The sequence below is a fragment of the Eschrichtius robustus genome, chromosome X (assembly GCF_028021215.1).
Source record: "Eschrichtius robustus isolate mEscRob2 chromosome X, mEscRob2.pri, whole genome shotgun sequence".
NCBI classification, from domain to species: domain Eukaryota; kingdom Metazoa; phylum Chordata; class Mammalia; order Artiodactyla; family Eschrichtiidae; genus Eschrichtius; species Eschrichtius robustus.
Window position 1 is genome coordinate 52,434,418 of NC_090845.1, and position 18,784 is coordinate 52,453,201.

The window sequence follows — 18,784 nt, forward strand, 5'->3', positions numbered from 1 at the left end:
TAAGATCATTATTGTCCCCTCAGCTCTCTCCCTCTCCAGTGCTTCTGTAGACCATCAGGGCAATTTTCTTTCTTCTTGTTTTCAGAGGAAAAGACTCAGAGCCAGTACCACCTCCCTTAGCTAATCAGTTAGTCCAAAAACATGTCCTGATGTTCCAGAAGGAACTTTGGATGTGCTGGTCAATATCTACGATATGAAGAGGAATCAGACCACAGAGCTATTGCTCCTGAAAAGCTCACAGAGAAGATATCATTCTGGGGTGACAAGAGGTTGTGGTAAATACTGTAACAGAAGGATGGAGGTTATTTGAGTATAAAGGAGGGAGTAACGTACTATGCTGGGGCATTAAGGAAAGACTTTAGGTGTTTAAGTAAGTCCTAAATAATTGAGCATATTTTCACCCAGCAGAGGAGGTGCATTCCAGGCAGGAGGAACAGCAAGTCAAGTCAAGAGACTTGAAACAACTTGGAACGTTGAGGGAAATGGTCTGCAGCATAAGGAGCAGGAAATAGTATTCAATAATGCAGGAGTAGTAAATAGTCAAGTTGGAAAGGGATAAAGGAGTCAGGTCATGAAGGGACTTGGATGCAAAGCTGAAATTCTTCATTCCAGGTGAATTATATAATATTGTCATGCAATTCAGTGGCCCCATTTGTCATGAAAATTATAAATTTCATTTCTTTCATTCTGTGAAGCCATTTACATTGAGGCATTATCAATTTCAGATGAAATACTGATCCAGTAAAATTCATTCCAATACCTGCCTTTCCTTGTCCAGGGTGATAATTTTCAAAATAGTCAACCTTGGGATACCTGTTCTTTTCCCACCCCACAGCTGATGGTACTCATGTGTGCAGCACATTCACATTTTAGTGAATAAAGAGAAGAAGGAGAGCAAGAGAAAAGAGATATGAGGATTGGAAGATTGTGAGGCTCTCAATTCTTCCTTCAGCTATCCTGCAATCCTTCAATTCCTCCTTCTCTTCATATGTAGGATGAAATTTCATCAGAAGTAGTCACAATCTCACTCAGGGGAACTGATGCAATCCCAAGTATATGAGGTTTTAGAAAGGAGTGGGCCAAGAATAATATGAATTATTATATGAATGATTGAGTCTGACAGTGTGTGCACAATGATTTGTCTTCTTCAGTGTTTAAGCAAGGGAGATCTTATAGCCAAGGAATATATCCAAGAGAATCAACAAATATCCATGGAAATCAGTAGCTTGAGTATACCTGGGTGGGTGGGATGGGTGAGGGCTCTGCAAGGGCATTACTATGCCAGTGAGGGGCGTGACTACTGAGAACCCTGCTGAGGCCATGTCCATCAGAAATATTTTGTGTCCCATACTAAATACTGGTAGAAACACCCAAATCACTGAATTATAGCGTCTGGGTTTGGCTGTGTGTATGTAGCATAATATAGTCTCAGATGAACACGGGCTCTCTTTCAGTGGCCCTAACTTCCTTCTTTGTGCTTAGTTAACTGAGCTTTGAGCTAGGCTTTGGCTGCCTACCTCCTTTATCTCCCTTTGACTAAAGCACTCTCTTCTGTGACACTTACCCCATCTACTCCATTTGTTTTCTGCTGTACTGTAGGATAAAAAGAGATTTTAAAAATAAACCTTTCTCCTTCTAGTTGTTTGCTGTTAGTCTGCTGGTCTCATTCATAACATTGGTGTGGGTGTCAGGAAACCACATTGTCCCTCAAAACCTTTCTAGCTTTGGAGGTATCTTAGAAAGGAAGGAGTTGAGGATGCTCAAACTGGTAGACACATTACTTTGATACAATGAAAAGAATGTCATGGTGGTGTGCAGTTTTATTCAAAGGAGCTGAGAAGCAAAAAAAAAAAAAAAACAAATCATCTTGGAGATGACATTTGAGATGGAATGTGAATAATTTGTCAGAAAGAGATTTAGTGTGTAGGTAGGTGGCTAAGAAGGAAGGACTTCCATGATACCACACTTTTCATTTAACTCCTACCTCGTAGTCCCTTTAACTTGTGTCTCCTCATCTCCCAAACCTCTTTGTGGCCCAGGGCTCTGCCCATGATCATATGCTCTTCTCTATGTACACTCATTCCCTACGATGATCTTGTATACTCCCATGTCTTTAAATACCATTTATACCCAGAACCTCCCAAATTTATGTATTCAGCTCAGTGAGACCTCTCCTCTGAACTGCAGACTCATATATTCAATAACTGCTCAACATCTCCATTTAGATGTCCTAAAAACACCTCAAACTCAATTTTTCCAAAACTGAATTTCTAATCTTCCCTCTGCAGCCATCCAAACCATAGCCTTCTTCATCTCTGTTGATGGCTACTCCATTCTTCCAGTTGCTTAGTCCAAGAATATTGGAGCCATCCATGACTCCTCTATTTCTCTCACATTCCACTTCCAATTGGTGAGAAAATCCTGGGGCTTTTCCTTCAAAATATATCCAAGATTCAAATTCTTACCACCTCCATTACCTTTCAGATATTGTCAGCTCACATCTGGGTTCCCACAATACCCTAACTAGTTTCGCTGATTCCACACTTTTCCCTCTATAGTCTGCGCTCAAAAAATCAGAGAGATACTTTAAAAATGCATGTCAGGTCAACTATCTGCTCAAAATCTGCAATGGCTCTGTGGACATGAACATGCAACACCCAGGTTCCTTTTCATTGACACACTTATTACCCCAGCTTCAGCTGTGATCCCTGTTTAAGGATTGCATTAGCTGCAGAGAGCAGCCTTGTCCAAGGTCATGTCCTTTCCCAGGGTAGCCTATATTCAGTGATTGATCAGCGTATGTGTTTGTGGCTGACACTGTCATTGAGTATCAGAGCTTGACTTCTCCCTTGTTGCTTCTGCTTCTTCCTCATTTCCTCCATAGATATTGATCCCAAAGGCATTGCTTAATAAATTTTCTGAAGTATTAACTTTGTTTTACATCTGCTTCCTGGGGAACTCAACCTGTGACAGGCTCCTCACTTCATACAGAGTTCCTACAATGCATTACAGGGCCTTATATGATTTAGTCCCTTATTACCTCTCTGACTTCACCTATGTCGCTCACCCTCACTTTTGTAGCTATAGACAAAGTAGCCTCCTTGGTCTCTGAACATGCCAATAACACACCTACCTTAGGGCCTTTCCTCTAACAGTTCCTTTTACCATGAATACTCTCTCTAGCTACATGCTTGGCTAACTCCTTCACATCATTACTTTGCTCAAATATCACCTTCCCCATGAAATCTATCCTAATCTCCCTATTTAATATTGCATCCCACCACTCCTCTCACCTCTTACCCTTTTCTAATTTTCTTTTTGTTCAAACAGAACAAATTGTTCACAATGTCACTTTCTGACATCCCATATAATTTATTTACTTATTATTTTTATTGTTTATTGCCAGCTTCCTCTTGTTTGCATGTAAGCTCCATGAGAACAGAGATCATTGACTGTTTTATTTACTGAAATATTCCAACTTCCTAGTTACAGTGCCTGGAAAAAAATAGATACTAAAAAATTTTGTTGAATGAATGAAGTAGATTTAAGAGTAGGAACAAAGTATGTGTTGAGAGAAGGTGATAGAGATGAAAGAATAGGAAGACCACAGTTGTAAATAACTTTGATTTCTCCCTTGGTGCTCTTGCTTTTTTCCCATTTCTTTAGGCAAATGTTAGCAAAAATAATAATTATTGATAGAACAGCACTTGGAATCAGGAGACCTAGGTTCATGTCCAGTATTGTTACTAGCTGTGTGACCCTTGCATCTGTATTTATTTATTTACTTACTTATTATTTATTTATTTATTTATTTTTAACATCTTTATTGTAGTATAATTGCTTTACAATATTGTGTTAGTTTTTGCTGTATAACAAAGTGAATCAGCTATATGTATACATATATCCCCATAACACGTCCCTCTCGTGCCTCCCTCTCACCCTCCCTATCCCAACCCTCTAGGTGGTCACAAAGCAGCGACCTGATCTCCCTGTGCTATGCAGCTGCTTCCCACTAGCTATCTAGTTTACATCTATGACCCTTGTATCTTTTTTCTCTCTAAGCTTGATTTCCTAATCTGTAAAATGGAAATAGTAACACTTAGTTCCCAGTATGCTGTGAGGATTAAGATATGCCTGGCACATACTAGGTGTTCAATAAATGTTTTTTGCCATTCCACCACCCTCCAAAGATGAATGATATAAACTAAATGGCTGAAATGTAGTGTGTATTTGAAACTGTAACCACAAAAATAGGTGTACACATTCACTACATTATGTATGGGCTTCAACTTTAACTCTGTGCTGTGGATCTGCATCATAAATTTGGGGTTGGGGAAGAAATCCGCCCCGTTTCCATTTATTCATTGACTTTTTTGCCCCTTTACTTCATCTCCAGGATCAGGGTAACAATTGAAATAATACACAGACATGCTGTCTGTAATGTTCTTTGACCTCCACAGAGAGACAAAAATACCAGAAAACAACAGTAACATAGTTAGTCAGCTGTATAGAACAGTAGAGAAAAATCATGAACCATAGGTCTCAGTATTAAACACATGACTGCATTAATAACCATGAATAAATAATTTCAGCTATCCTAGCCTTTCAACTTGTTTCTCTCTCTAGATCACTTCTCCTTCAAACTGTTGCATGGGCTAGCTTCTCATCATTCAGTTATCTGTTCAAATATCCACTCAGGCCTTTTTCTGACAAGCCCTAGCTGAAATAACTCCCTTATTTCAGTTACTTTCTATCCCATTGTTTTGCTTTATTATCGTCATACAACTTATCACTCCCAGAAATTATATAGGTTATCTGTCTACATCTTTGTTGTCTTTCTCCCACTATGAGAATCTAAGTTCCCTAAAAGTATGGACCTTATCTATCTCCTTCTTCACTATTAGCCAAATCCAACAAAAAGCATTTGAATAAATGAGTGATTGAATCTACAAAATAGAATAACTCCCTGCCCTCCTAACCATCCAGGAATGCTATGAAGATTTATCAGCTCTATGGGAAAGTTCTTAGTAGGAAAGGAAGGAGCTATACACATCTAAAGAATTATTTAAAGTCACATTTCAGTAATAGAATTTCTGGACTATATTCACTAGTTAAATGTCACTGGACATTGCTAAATATAAATGTTTACTAAAAGAATTTGGGCTGTAGCCTCTTGGAAACTAGATGGAATTCATTTTTATTAAGTACCTGCACTGCACTATTATATGCTAAGGATATAGCTTCTCATTTAGTTCTCAATAGAACCGAGTAAGGTAAGGATTATTACCTGCAATAGTAGGCTTAAAAAGATTAAGTCACTAGAGCCGAATCACAGAGCTAGTGGAGCCTGGAATTATGCCCATTCTATTGATCTCATTGTTTCTCCTACTCTATACTCTTTTGGATCCCTCAGATCTAGGCTTCTTAGGCAAAGTTCAAGCGTACTATATCCATAGTGGAAACTGGCCTATCTGAAAACAGCGAGGAAAGAAAATGGAGATTTCTTAGCTTAGTTATTGGTTGTCTGAAATCCTAGTTGAAAGAGATCTGAGAATTTGGAAGCTTGTAGGATTAAAAAAGCCAAATACCTTACCTCAAACTAAGCTTTGTGAGAGCAAGGGCAAGGAGATAGACTTACCAGGAAATAAGATTGGGGTCAAGAAAAGCCTAATTTCCTAGACCAGTGTTTCCCAATCAGTATTGATGATGATGATAAGAATCACTTGGAATGTCTGGTCGAGGTTTTCCAGGTCCCCCTACTCCCCTGCCAAGAGATTCTGATTTATTAAAACTAAGGTGAGGTTCAGGAACTTATATTTTAGCAAGCAGCTTATGTAAATTTATTATCAGGTAATTTAAGGAAATAACTATTCTGGCCTCACTCGTTTGACACCTACAAGTCAGTGATTCTCAATATGGGATCCCAGGACCAGAAGTATCAGTCTCCTGTGTGAACTTGTTAGAATACATAAATCCTTGGACCCCACACTAGACTTACTGAATCAGAATTTCTGTTGGTGGGCCCCAGCAATCTGTAGTTTAACAATCTCTTCAGGTGATTCTAACATGTGCTAAAGTTTGAGAACTACTATATTAAAGGGACTCCAATCCTGGCCAGCAATGGCAAAAACTCATTATTTAAACCCAGAACAACTCCTAGACACAAGAAATGGCATAAGATGAAGCAGACAGTTAAAGCTGTTCATCCCCAAGAAAGTGCATCCACCCAAGATATGTCTCCAAGGGAGACCCTCTTAGAGAACAAAAAAGAGGCTGGCTGACCAGAGGACTCATTCTACTGCCAGGGCAGAGACCTTGTCTAACAGATTATGAAATATGCTTTGAACCAGAAACTACCGTGTATTGCTTCCTGTTTCCTCCCTTCTTTCAAATGGTAGTTTTTATTATACTTCTCTGGTTATTTTTTCACAATTGTATATGGGGTATGTTGGAGTGTAGGTTAGTTTGTAATTTAACTACAGGTGACAAGACTGCTAGGATGATGGATCTGAAGATGTCTGCATATCAACTAGAGATCCTAATGTTAAATGTAGTAACTGGATAAGACTTTAGGTTTTTCCCCTTTGAAGACATAAATTTACTACATGTAGGTGTGAACATTTTTGAAAGTGGATATGTGGGAAGAAAGGTGTTCATGGATGCTCACTACCCAAAGGAAGAAGCTATACTAGACATTTGTGATTGGTTCATGGCATTCACTCCTCATGCCCTTGATTTCACTAGGAATCCATTTGGTTCTAGGGAGATATATTTTAGGGTTTAGGGATGGAACACATGCCCTGGCTAAGCCAATCAGTGCATTTCATCCATGGGACTTCAGTGCTCTAGTTATGTGACCTAAGCCAGTTCAGAATGCAGCACAGGACATAGGTTATTTAACTTTCTCTAGACTGGAACTGCTGTGGCCTGGAACTGCTGGTCTAATTTTGCTACCATGAGGAAAGGCAGCCTGAGAATGGAACTGACATACTGAAGAGGGAAACTCGTAATGAATCACAGACACTGAGCCTGAGCCCCAATCAAACTGTGCCTGAAGCCCATCTAACTTCTGGATTATTTTAGTTACATGAATCAATAATGCTTGGTAACTGTTTAAACATGTTTAACAGGGGCTTCTTGTTATATGCAGAAAAGCATTCTGTCATAAAAGGCAAACAAATTTGCATATGACAGTAGATGTCAGTGTAAGTTGGAATAAAAAAATGATTGTTCATTTCAATTTTGAATAACTGATTATAGTACCTTAACTTTTTCCACAGCTTCAATTTATAGTTGATTTCCCCTTTAACTTCCCTCAACAAAAATATACTGGCCTCAAGGAGTTCCTTCCACAAAATCGATCATGTTTACATACATTTCACATTCTACTAGTCAGAAAAATTTACCTGGCAGAAATTGTTGGTTTGCAGGGACATGTAAGTTTTCATTAAACTAGGTTGGGGTATGGAAGTCTGAATTAATCATACCTCCTTCCCTTCCAGATTCTGAACCAACTAAAAAATATACACAGGAATCAAAGAGGGATTAAAATACCAGCTTTAATATATTGTTAAATGAAAAAGCAAAATTCATAATAGCATGTATAGTATGCCACAATTGTATAAAAATCTGATATACACATATATAATATACTTGTAAATACATGGATTATCTCCGGAAAAATACATAGTAACTGGTAAGAGTGGTTATCTTTGGAAATTGGGACTGAGGTCAGGGGTGGGAGAAAAGGAAGGAGACTTACTTTATACTGTATATCCTTTTGTACTGTTTGATTTTTACCAGAGGTGTGTGTTTTTGTCCAAAAATGATTTATATGTTAAAAATTTTTAAAGAATAAAAATAGATACCAGCTTTATTGCTGACAGGTCTGGACTGGAGAACATGTTTTGGACCTAAGCCTGAAATGAACTTTTACCCCAAGTGTAAAGACAATGGATCCCCCACCCCAGAGGATGACAGAGGCCTACAGATTAGATGTTTACCCAGCCATGTAGTGAAGGACTGTAGTCTTTTCCATATCTTTCTGTGAGAAATGAGCTCAAGAGCCAAGAGGGCCCTAAGTTGCATATCCATAATAACCCTTTTCTCAAGTTCACCAAGTTATTTCTCCTCTCATTTGGGAGACGGGTAGAAATTTTCTTCCAAATATTTTTGAGAGGCACAAGTCCTTTAGTTTCTTGGCCAGGAACATGGAGAGAGGCAGAGGATAGATCCTATCATACCTTTGGACGCTTCTGTCCAGATTGCCAACACCCAAGACAAACAAGGTTTGGCTGTCCCCTTTGGGGAAGACCAGCAGTATCTTAGGAATGTCCTGCTGCCACTTGTGTAAGACTGGTGAGCAGTTCTGCTTTTGCCCCAGAAGGCTCTGAAATAAGTCAAACTAAAACAGTAATTAAATTAACTCTAAGGCTACGTTACACCCCAGGTTGAAAATTCACTCACTATTTTATCCCCAATTTATAATTATGTCCAGCCACATTATCTGACATAGCTTACAAAGATTATACAATAAGCCCTAAAGATAGCATTAAAATACTACAAATAATACAATATCAACAACATAATGAAAATGCCTTAATTTGAACTGTATGAAAATCACACCAACTATTAAACTCCAAGGGAAAAATGAATGCCCCCTATTAAATTTCTATTTTAAAGTCCAAAGGAATTAAAGTCCAAAATTCTGCCTTCCCCAAATTCTTGGTTTTTCTGATGTCAGCCATACAGATCTCACAAAGATGTCTGGACAGATATGGGGTTCCTTCAGCAGCTGTAGCCTGGGCTGTCTTCCTCTTGATTTGGTGTAGTTCCTTCAGAACTTCAGGAGTTGAATTAATCTAACCCCACAATTGCATGTCATACATATATGTCATACATTAAGAGTCCACAGGGTCAACAGGACATAAGATTATCACAGTGCCAGCCTCACATCCAAAAAATTAGCAAGCACACTAATCCTCAGCCTCTAAAACAGATATCTCAAGCAAATTTATGTCCCCAGGACTTAGTAAATAGGGTAATACAGACCCACATTGCTGTCATCAGTCAAATATCTGAGCAGAGACTTAGTGGCATCAAAAGGAAGAAACACAGACAGAGAAAACATGGAAGAAGAGAATACTTTCTTGCTTTCATCCTCAGCAGGATGCCAGTCTGTCTGTGCCAGTAGTCTGGACTCCATGACCTGTGAACTTAAACTAATTTGGAAGATATTTCCCAAGTGGTTGATTGTACTGTCATGAGTCCCAGCCTCAAATCTGCAGAAGTCCATGGCCTGTGTGTTACTGCTAATGGAGCTTCTATCAGAAACCCAATGAGAATGCATTGGCTTTGGCCGGGTGCTTCTCTCCAAAACCCTGCTTATTTTTCAACCTTTTCTTTCCTAGTTAACTTTCCAAAGTTAACCTTCACTAATGCCTTCAATAATGGAAGGTACAAGGCCCACTCCATTACTTATTTTTCTGCTGAAGCAGGGCTCACCCTTATCTGCACATGAGTTTCTTAGGTCCAGCCAAGAAACAGGATAAAGTTGAAAAACAAAACACTAACAAATATCTATTAGATTTCTATCTACCAATGCCAGCATTTAAAACATCATTAAGCACTTAGAACATCATTAAGTGTATTGATCATCTAGCACTGATTCTAATCTCTGTGTTCCTCAGTCCTGTTAGGACACCAGAATAAATGAACTCACCAGTTCCTACAAGGAAGCAAAGCCTATTTTCAGCTTTTCTTAGTTCTAGCAAGTGCATTGCCCACTTCATATGCTAGGACTCAGAAGTCTTCTAAGAATCAAATGAAAACCTAATTTAAAATTTTTCAAAGCGTCCTTCTTGGTATAGGAAAGAAATCTGTATCTCAGCCTGATTCCAGATTTTTGCTCCTTTATATTGAGGTCCTAGACAGATCTGCCAACCCTTGCCAAACCTAGCCTTTACCCTGTGACTGAGGACTAGGGCTAGAGCCCGGCCTAATGCTCTATTGGGCTGGCAAAGCCCAATTGTGCTAAAGTCTGCCTGCACAGCCTGTGTCTGTAAAAACCCACTCCTTGTCTGCAGGTACCAGCCAGAGCTATTGTAGACAACAGAAATCCTAATGCCATTTATGACCAACCATGATTTCTCCACTTGCGGTTTGGTTCCCAAATGCTTGCCCTCTTAACAATTTTGTAAGGTTTCTCAGCCTATGCTTATGTACTAAAATGCAAAATAATTACCCTCTTGATTTCCGAACCAAGTTTAGTAATAGGTACAAGAATCAGAGAGGGAACAAAATATTAACCTTACTTTCAGTACAGTTAGAATTTAAAATGCAACTTAGACAGAAGACCAAAATAAGCTTCCCATTCCTCCCCATATTACACTTTTGAAGAGGAGGGGTTAAATTGCAAAGACACTTACCCAGCCAGCCCTAAGGGGAGGGTTGAATTGCAAAGAAATTTACCCAGCCAGCCATATTGAATATCTCAGGAAGCTTCACACTTCAGTGAGTGCAGATTGTCCAAATGCCCAAAAGAATGAAGCAAGAGGTGTTCAGCTACCTTTAGCCTATTAACACCACCCAAGATAAAAATATGGGGCAATGGATGTCAGACTTTACCCTTCTCACTAATTAGATAAGTCAATCATTCTTCTGTGGGGAGGAACCAGTAAAAAGGTTGGAGATAAAGGCAAAAGGTTTCTTCAAAAAATGTCTGAGAGGGTGGAAGTTCCAATTTTTTGCCTGGCAAAAGTGTGAAAAATTGGGAGAAGATGGTTCTTACAAACTGTAAAGCAATCAAGACTTTTTGTGTGTTCAGATTTTACAAACAGTCTCACATATTTGGCAAATTTCAAAATGACCTCTAAGATGTTTTTACCAAATCATAGACATAGATATGGAAATCATCATCAAATTTGATGAAGTACACAGAGGGTTTTGCTTCCACCTGATGAATGACCATGCCAGTTCTCTTGGAGCCATCCTCCTTGGCATATTCCACCTGTTTGCCTACTAGGCTGTCTATGACTTCTCCTGGTTCCCTCTCTGCGAGAGGAGAATCATTGGAATCTGGAAGGATGTGTAGGTCACCGTCTTTATAATCATCTAAGAGCTGGTACATATATAATACAGGATCTTTCTCATAGGTAATGTAAAACCATGTGTTCATGACAGGTGCCTGAGCTAAGACCATCCCCCTCCATTCATTTTTGGAACCTTCCTCTGTCTCAAAAATATGTTCCACTGCTTTGCCAATCATAATTTCTGTTAAGTGTGTATCACTGATTCTAGATGATGCAACTCTATTAGGAAGGATTTCAAGTGATGACACTCTTTCATCTCTGTGAAGTTCCAATCCATAAACACAGTCAAATCCATCATATTTGATAAGATACAGAGAGGGATTTACAGGTACCTGATCCAGAACTGTTCCCTTCCACTGTGTTAGAGGTTCATCTCCGTCTTTCCATCCGTGCCGAATTCTGCAGCCTACGATGTTCCTCCGATGCTGGGAGGTGGGTCTGCTCCTATGCTTCTTGTGTGCAGCCTTTCTCTTCATCACGGTCACAGACACACTGGCATGTCCTGCGCCTGTCCTGGACCGCTGCCCTGCAGCTGCTTTTCCGAGCGGGGTCTTCATGCCTGCGCGGAGCACAGTAGCAAGGAGGACCAAGAAATGAAATCAAGAAAAAATAAATTCAATGCATGACACGGTGAACTTTTTCTCCTAATTAGTGCATTCTATGCACCCACGCCTAAGTTTTTCCCGAAAGCTATGCAGAAAGGCTGGAAATCAAGGCATTCTGGCTGCGTGCCTGCAGTAACCTTTCTCCCCAGCTAGTTCAGGCTATGCTAGCGCGAAGGAGTTGCGGTTGCAGTCAAAGAAATAGGGTGCACCCTCCTATTCCTCCCGCCCTGCGTCCAACACTGTCCAGGCCAGGGGGCACAGACTCCCCCAGGCCGGGGATAGCGGGCCTCGCGTGCCCAAATCGGGCACCTCGCTGCTGCCTCCGCGGTGAGCCTGTGTCAAAGGAGGACCAGCAGACGACGAGCCAGGTGCTTGCTAGAGCTGGGAGGGAGGATCCTTAGGAGAGGAGCGTGTCAAGTGGGCTGCTGGACAGGCAAACAGGATGGCGGCAGTGTCTCCAGCACTCGGCTCGCGGGCCCTCCGCTCCCTGTTGGCAGCAGCGGCCCCTCTGCCACATCAGGTTCCCACCAGCCGCTGCAGTCGCCGCAGTCTCCTCCCTCTTTTCCGTAGAGCACAGCTTCCGGCCAGGAGAGAGGCCTCCCCTTCCTGCCCAGAAAAGCACCCCCCGCACCTCGCCCGCCAACTCTCTTGTCCGCCCCTGCCCTGGGCCTGGGAGACGCTCTTTGGTTCCTTGCCCCGCCCCTTTCCCAAAATCTGGAGCCGCCTGGCCAACAAATCCCCTCCCCAACCGCCTTGCGCCCCCTCTTCAGTTCTGGGCCCCCAGTCTCCCCACCCCCACCCTTATCCTTACCTCAGTACCCCTGACCCATCTGCTTTTCATCCTCCAGGAATTTGCCCTTTCCTTTCCCCCTGTCATTCTGGAGTTATTCTTTATATACAGAAACCTGCCTTTTCTGTCATTTAAGGGAATTTGAGGTAGGAGAGAAATGCACTAGTGCTCAGTCTGCCATCTTGACCCAATCTCTCGGTAATTTTTACTGACTTGTACTCCCGGACTTGTTGAGGATAATTTTTTTTTTTTCTTTTTCACTGATTGCAGAGGACTTGTATGGGCAATGTGTGCACCGTGTAAAGTTTAGCAAATTGACATGAAGAAGAAAATAATCAACTATAAGCCCACCTCCCATTCTGCAGGGCTCATAGCCAAATATTAACACTTTCCATTGCCTTTTTAATACGCTCTTACAAAGCTGGGATAATTTTGCATATGCATTTTCATGGCATGCCCTTTTCCATATAGAATAAGTGTTTAATCAGGTTATTAGATATTGTCTGAAACATGTTTTGTAGTGGCTTCACTAAAATCAGCATAAGGATATTTTCACAGTTTAACCATTCCCTCCCACCTTCACATGTTTAGTTTAAAAAAAAATACTTATAAAATGATGCTTGCATATGAATGATTAATCTATTCTTTTGAACAGAATAATTTAGATGTAAACTTATCAAAACAATTATTACAATTATAACAAGAATTTAGTATTTCAACACTGCGAGATCATAAATCTATGGAGAAAGACTTATTTTAGAAGAGATTCAAACAGTTTTGTTTTCATTACAGCCATCGTAGTGGGTGTGAAGTAGTATCTCATTGGGGTTTTAATTTCCACATCTTTTTTTATGGTTAGATGTGGTTACTTTTAATTTTTATTTTTAACAATTTTTTTTTTATTGAAATACAGTTAATTCACAATACTGTGCTAGTTTCAAGTTCACAGCAAGGTGACCCAGTCACACACACACATGAATAAATATGTATACTCTTTTTTCACATTCTCCTCCATTACAGGTTACCATAAGACATTGAGTATAGTTCCCTGTGCTATACAGTAGGTCCTTGTTGTTTATCTGTTTTATATACAGTATTGCATATATTTTAATCCCAGACTCCTAATTTATCCCTTCCCCCTCCCCTTTGGTAACCATAAGTTCGTTTTCCATGTCTGTGGGTCTATTTCTGTTTTGCAAATAAGTTCATTTGCATAATTATTTTAGATTCCACATATAAGTGATATCATATGCTATCTTTGTCTGGTTTACTTCACTTAGTGTGATAATCTCTAGGTCCATGCATGTTGCTGCAAATGGCATTATTTCATTTTTTTAATGGCTGAGTAATATTCTATTGTATATATGTACCACATCTTCTTTACTCATTCATCTGTCGGTGGACATTAGGTTGCTTCCATGTCTTGACTATTGGAAACAGTGCTGCAATGAATATTGGGGTGCATGTGTCTTTTCAAACAATGTTTTTCTCTGTATATATGCCCAGGAGTAGGATTGCTGGATCATATGTTAGCTTTATTTTTAGTTTCTTAAGGAAACTCCTACTGTTCTCCATAGAGGCTGTACCAATTTACATTCCAACCAATGGTGCAGAAGGGTTCCCTTTTCTCCACACCCTCTCCAACATTTATCATTTGTAGACTTTTTCATGATGGCCATTCTGATTGGTGTAAGATGATATATTATTGTAGTTTTAATTTGCATTTGTCTAATAATTAGCGACGTAGAGCATCTTTTCATGTGCCTCTTGGCCATCTGTATGTCTTCTTTGGAGAAATGCCCATTTAGGTCTTCTGCCCATTTTTTGATTGGGGTATTTGGTTTTTGGATATTAAGCTGCATGAGCTGTTTGTAAATTTTGGAGATTAATCTCTTGTGGGTCGCATCATTTTCAAATATTTTCTCCCATTCTGTGGATTGTCTTTTCATTTTGTTTATGGTTTTCTTTGCTGTGCAAAAGCTTTTAAGGTTAATTAGGTCCCATTTGTTTATTTTGTTTTCATTTCCATTACTCTAGGAGATGGATCAAAAAAGATATTGCTGTGGTTTATGTCAAAGAGTGTTCTGCCTATATTTTCCTCTAAGAGTTTTATAGTATCTGGCCTTACATTTAGGTCTTTAATCCATTTGAGTTAGTTTTGTGTATGGTGTTAAATAATGTTTTAATTTCACTTTTTTTACATGTAGCTGTAAAGTTTTTCCAGCACCACTTATTGAAGATACTGTCTTTTCTGCATTGCATATACTTGCCTCCTTTGTCAAAGATAAGGTGACCATAGGTGTGACCATAGGTGTGTGCCTTTATCTCTGGGCTTTCTATTCTGTTCCATTGATCTATATTTCTGTTTTTGTGCCAGTACCATATTGTCTTGATTACTGTAGCTTTGTAGAATAGTCTGATTCCTCCAGCTCCATTTTTCTTTCTTAAGATTGCTTTGGCTATTTGGGGTGTCTTGTATCTCCATACAAATTTTAAGATTTTTTTTAGTTCTGTGAAAACTGCCATTGATAATTTGATAGGATTTGCATTGAATCTGTAGATTGCCTTGGGTAGTATTGTCATTTTGACAATATTGATTCTTCCAATCCAAGAACATGGTATATCTTTCCATCTGTTTGTGTCGTCTTCAATTTCTTTCATCAGTATCTTATAGTTTTTGGAGAACAGGTCTTTTGCCTCCTTAGGTAGGTTTATTTCTAGGTATTTTATTCTTTTTGATCCAGTGGTAAACGGGAGGGTTTCTTTAATTTCTCTTTCTGATCTTTTGTTGTTAGTGTATAGAAATGCATAGGTTTCTGTATATTAATTTTGTATCCTGCAACTTTACCAAATTCATTGATGAGCTCTAGTATTTTTCTGGTAGCATCTTTAGGATTTTCTATGTATAGTATCATGTCATCTGCAAACAGTGAGAGCTTTACTTCTTTTCCAGTTTGGATTGCCTATTATTCCTTTTTCTTCTCTGATTCCTGTGGCTAGGGTTTCCAAAACTATGTTGAATAAAACTGGCGAGAGTGGACATCCTTGTCTTTTTCCTGATCTTAGAGGAAATGCTTCCAGCTTTTCACTATTGAGTATGATGCTAGCTGTTGGCTTGTCATATATGACCTTTATTCTGTTGAGTTATGTTCCCTCTATGCCCACTTTCTGGAGAGTTGTTATCATAAATGGGTTGTTGAAATCTGTCAAAAGCTTTTTTCTGCATCTATTGAGATGATCATATGGTTTTTATTCTTCAATTTGTTGATGCGGTGTATCACACAGATTGAGTTGCAGATATTGAAAAATCCTTGTATCAGTGGGATAAATCCCACTTGATCATGGTGTATGATCCTTTGATTGTAATGATAGATTCGATTTGCTAGTATTCTGTTGAAGATCCTGCATGTATGGTCACCTGTTATATTGGCATGTAATTTTCTTTTTTTGTGGTATCTTTTTCTGGTTTTGGTATCAGGGTGATTGTGGCCTCATAGAATAAGATTGGGAGTGTTCCTTCCTCTGCAATATGTTTGGACTAGTTTCAGAAGGATAGTTGTTAACTCATCTCTCAGTGTTTGATAGAATTCACCTGTGAAGCCATCAGGTCCTGGGCTTTTGTTTTTTGGAAGTTTTAATTTTTTTTAAATTTTTTATTTATTTATTTATTTATTTATTTATTTATTTATGTATTTATTGCACTCATAGTCCTTTATTTGTTTGTTTATTCATTTATTGTCCCCCCCCACTAGAAGGTAACATCAGTGAAGGCAGGACCTTGTCTGTCTTGCTGACTGTACTTTCAAAGCCTATGACAGTGCCTATAGTAGGGGTGTATAGACGTTTAATGAGTGAACAATAAGTGACGTCTCTCCATCAGTCTGAGTAATTTAGATGATTATGTTGGTATCATTAGTCATGATTATGTATACACCCACGATGCATTTTTACTATTTACTTTGCAACTTCTGGTAACTGTTTCCATCAATCTAATTTATATTCCTCCCAGTCATCTCCCTCCCTTGCACAAATTTACTGACTCTCCAGTGTGTGCTTTAGAAAACAATATTGTTTTATTACTACCAGCAGGAGTAGCCTGCATGGGGTGGTGGGTGCACTGGGCTCAGGTTATGTGTGGGCTGTGAGGGGTAGATGATAATTGGGAACCTGAAGGAAAGGGAGTGGGGCTGGAGGCCAGGCCCAAAGGCTCCTCTGATTTACTTCTGGGAAGAGGTAGACTTAATAAAGGAGTCATGGCAAGCTAGGGCCAGGCCGCCAATAGGATTAAGAAATTCTTGGAAATCTAGCTGTCCATCAGAGTCGAGGTCCAGCTTCTTCATCATGCGGTCAAGGACACCAGGGTCCTTCTGGTTCTTTGTGAAGGCACCCAGCTCTGTATTCATGAAGATAAGGAACTCGGCCTTGGAGAGTTTGCTGTTGTTACCGTCCCTTCCAGCATGCTTTTGGAAAACAGCAATCAGAGACTCGATGCACCATTCAGTCTCTGTAGGGCTGGATATTTTTGCCATGTTCGGAGAGGAGCGAAGAACAGGGCTGCGAGTGAGGAGCGGCGAGGCAATCACTCTTTTGGAAGCTTGAAATCCCAGTTTCAATTTTAGTGCTTGTGATTGGTCTGTTTTTATTTTTTATTTTTTTCCTGGTTTAGTCTTGGGAGATTGTACCTTTCTAAGAATTTGTCTGTTTATCTAGGTTGTCCATTTTATTGGCCTATATTTGCTTGTAGCAGTCTCTTACAATCCTTTGTATTTTTGTGGTGTCCCTTGTAAGTTCTCCTTTTTCATTTCTAATTTTATTGATTTGAGCCCTCTCCCTTTTTTTCTTGATGAATCTGACTAAAGCTTTGTCAGTTTTATTTATCTTTTCAAAGAACCATCTTTTAGTTTCATTGATCTTTGCTATTGTTTTCTTCATCTCTATTTTGTTTATTTCTGCTGTGATCTTTATGATTTCTTTCCTTCTACTAACTTTGTGGGGTTTTTTTTGTTGTTGTTGTTCTTTCTCTAGTTGCTTTAGGTGTAAGGTTAGGTTGTTCATTTGAGATTTTGGATGTAGGGTATCTTTTTTGGTAGGGTCTAGCATTTTTCTGTAGGTGGTAGTTCAGTAGTTAGTTGTGATTGTGGTGTTTCTTTAAGAAGGGTTGAGCCCATGTCCTTCTACTCTGCCATCCTGTCTTTACCAGTGATCTCATGTTATTTTGATTATTGTAGCTTTGTAGTATAGTCTGAAGTCAGCAAGGGTGAATATTTCTAGCTTTGTTCTTTTTTCTCAAGATTGCTTTGATAATTCAGGGTCTATTGTGATTCCATATAAATTTTAGGATTATTTGTTCTACTTCTCTAAAAAGTGACATAAGTATTTTGAAAGGGATTGCATTAAATCTGCAGATTACCCTATGTATTACGGATATCTTAACAATATCATTTCCTCATATCCATGACTAAGGGATATCTCTCCATTTCTTTGTGTCAGCTTCAATTTCCTTCATCAATGTTTTAAAGTTTTCACAGTATAAGTCTTTCACCCTCTTGGGTGTGCTTAATCCTAAGTTTATCAATGTTATTTTAAAAGGGACTTTTTTCTTGCTTTCTTTCTCTTTGTGATAGTTCATTATTAGTGTATAGAAAAGCAACAGATATATGTATATTAATCCTGTATCTTGCAACTTTAGGGAATTCATTTATTAGTTCTGTTTGTATGTGGAGACTTTTTCCATATATAGTGTCATGGGATATGCAAATAGTGAGTTTTACTTTTTCCCTTACAATTTGGATGCTTTCCTTCCTTTTACTTCTTTGATTGCTGTGGCTGGGCCTTCCACTGTAATGTTAAATGTAAATGGTGAGAGAGGGCATCCTTCTCTTATTGCTGATTTTATAGGAAAGTCTTCCATCTCTTCACTCTTGAGTATGATGTTAGCTGTGGGTTAGTCATAAATGGTCTTTATTATGTTGAGGAATGTTCCCTGTACACCAAACTTCATGAGCATTTTTATGATGAATAGATGTTCAATTTTGTCAAATGCCTTTTTTGCATTGATTGAGCTGATCATGTTATTTTTGTCCTTCTTTTTTTAATGTGTTGTTTCTCACTGATTGATTTGTGGCTATTGAACCATCTTTACATTCCTGGACTAAATCCCACTTGATCATGGTGTATGACCCGTTTTCTATATTGTTGAATTCGGTTTGCTAATATTTAGTCAAGGAGTTTTGCATCTATATCCATCAGAGATATTGCACTGTAAGTTTCTTTTTTTGTAGTACCTTTTTTTTCTGGTT

General features: G+C 39.1%; 1 protein-coding gene and 1 pseudogene across 1 annotated transcript; both read right to left on the bottom strand.

Moving 5' to 3' along the window:
* Nucleotides 1–10,295: 10,295 nt before the first annotated feature.
* Nucleotides 10,296–12,207, bottom strand: SPIN3 (spindlin family member 3). Its single transcript, XM_068533134.1, has 2 exons — nt 12,005–12,207; nt 10,296–11,649 (listed from the first exon to the last, which is right to left on the bottom strand). The coding sequence occupies exon 2, from the start codon at nt 11,645–11,647 to the stop codon at nt 10,871–10,873; it is 777 nt and encodes a 258-aa protein (XP_068389235.1). The 5' UTR covers nt 11,648–11,649; nt 12,005–12,207; the 3' UTR covers nt 10,296–10,870.
* A 4,355-nt stretch (nt 12,208–16,562) lies between these two features.
* On the bottom strand, nt 16,563–17,056 carry LOC137757152 (protein S100-A11 pseudogene; annotated as a pseudogene).
* Between the last annotated feature and the right edge of the window lie 1,728 nt (nt 17,057–18,784).

Coding starts and splice junctions, on each gene's coding strand:
- SPIN3 (XM_068533134.1), bottom strand. CDS start 11,647: ATGAAGACCCCGCTCGGAAAAGCAGCTGCAGGGCAGCGGTCCAGGACA.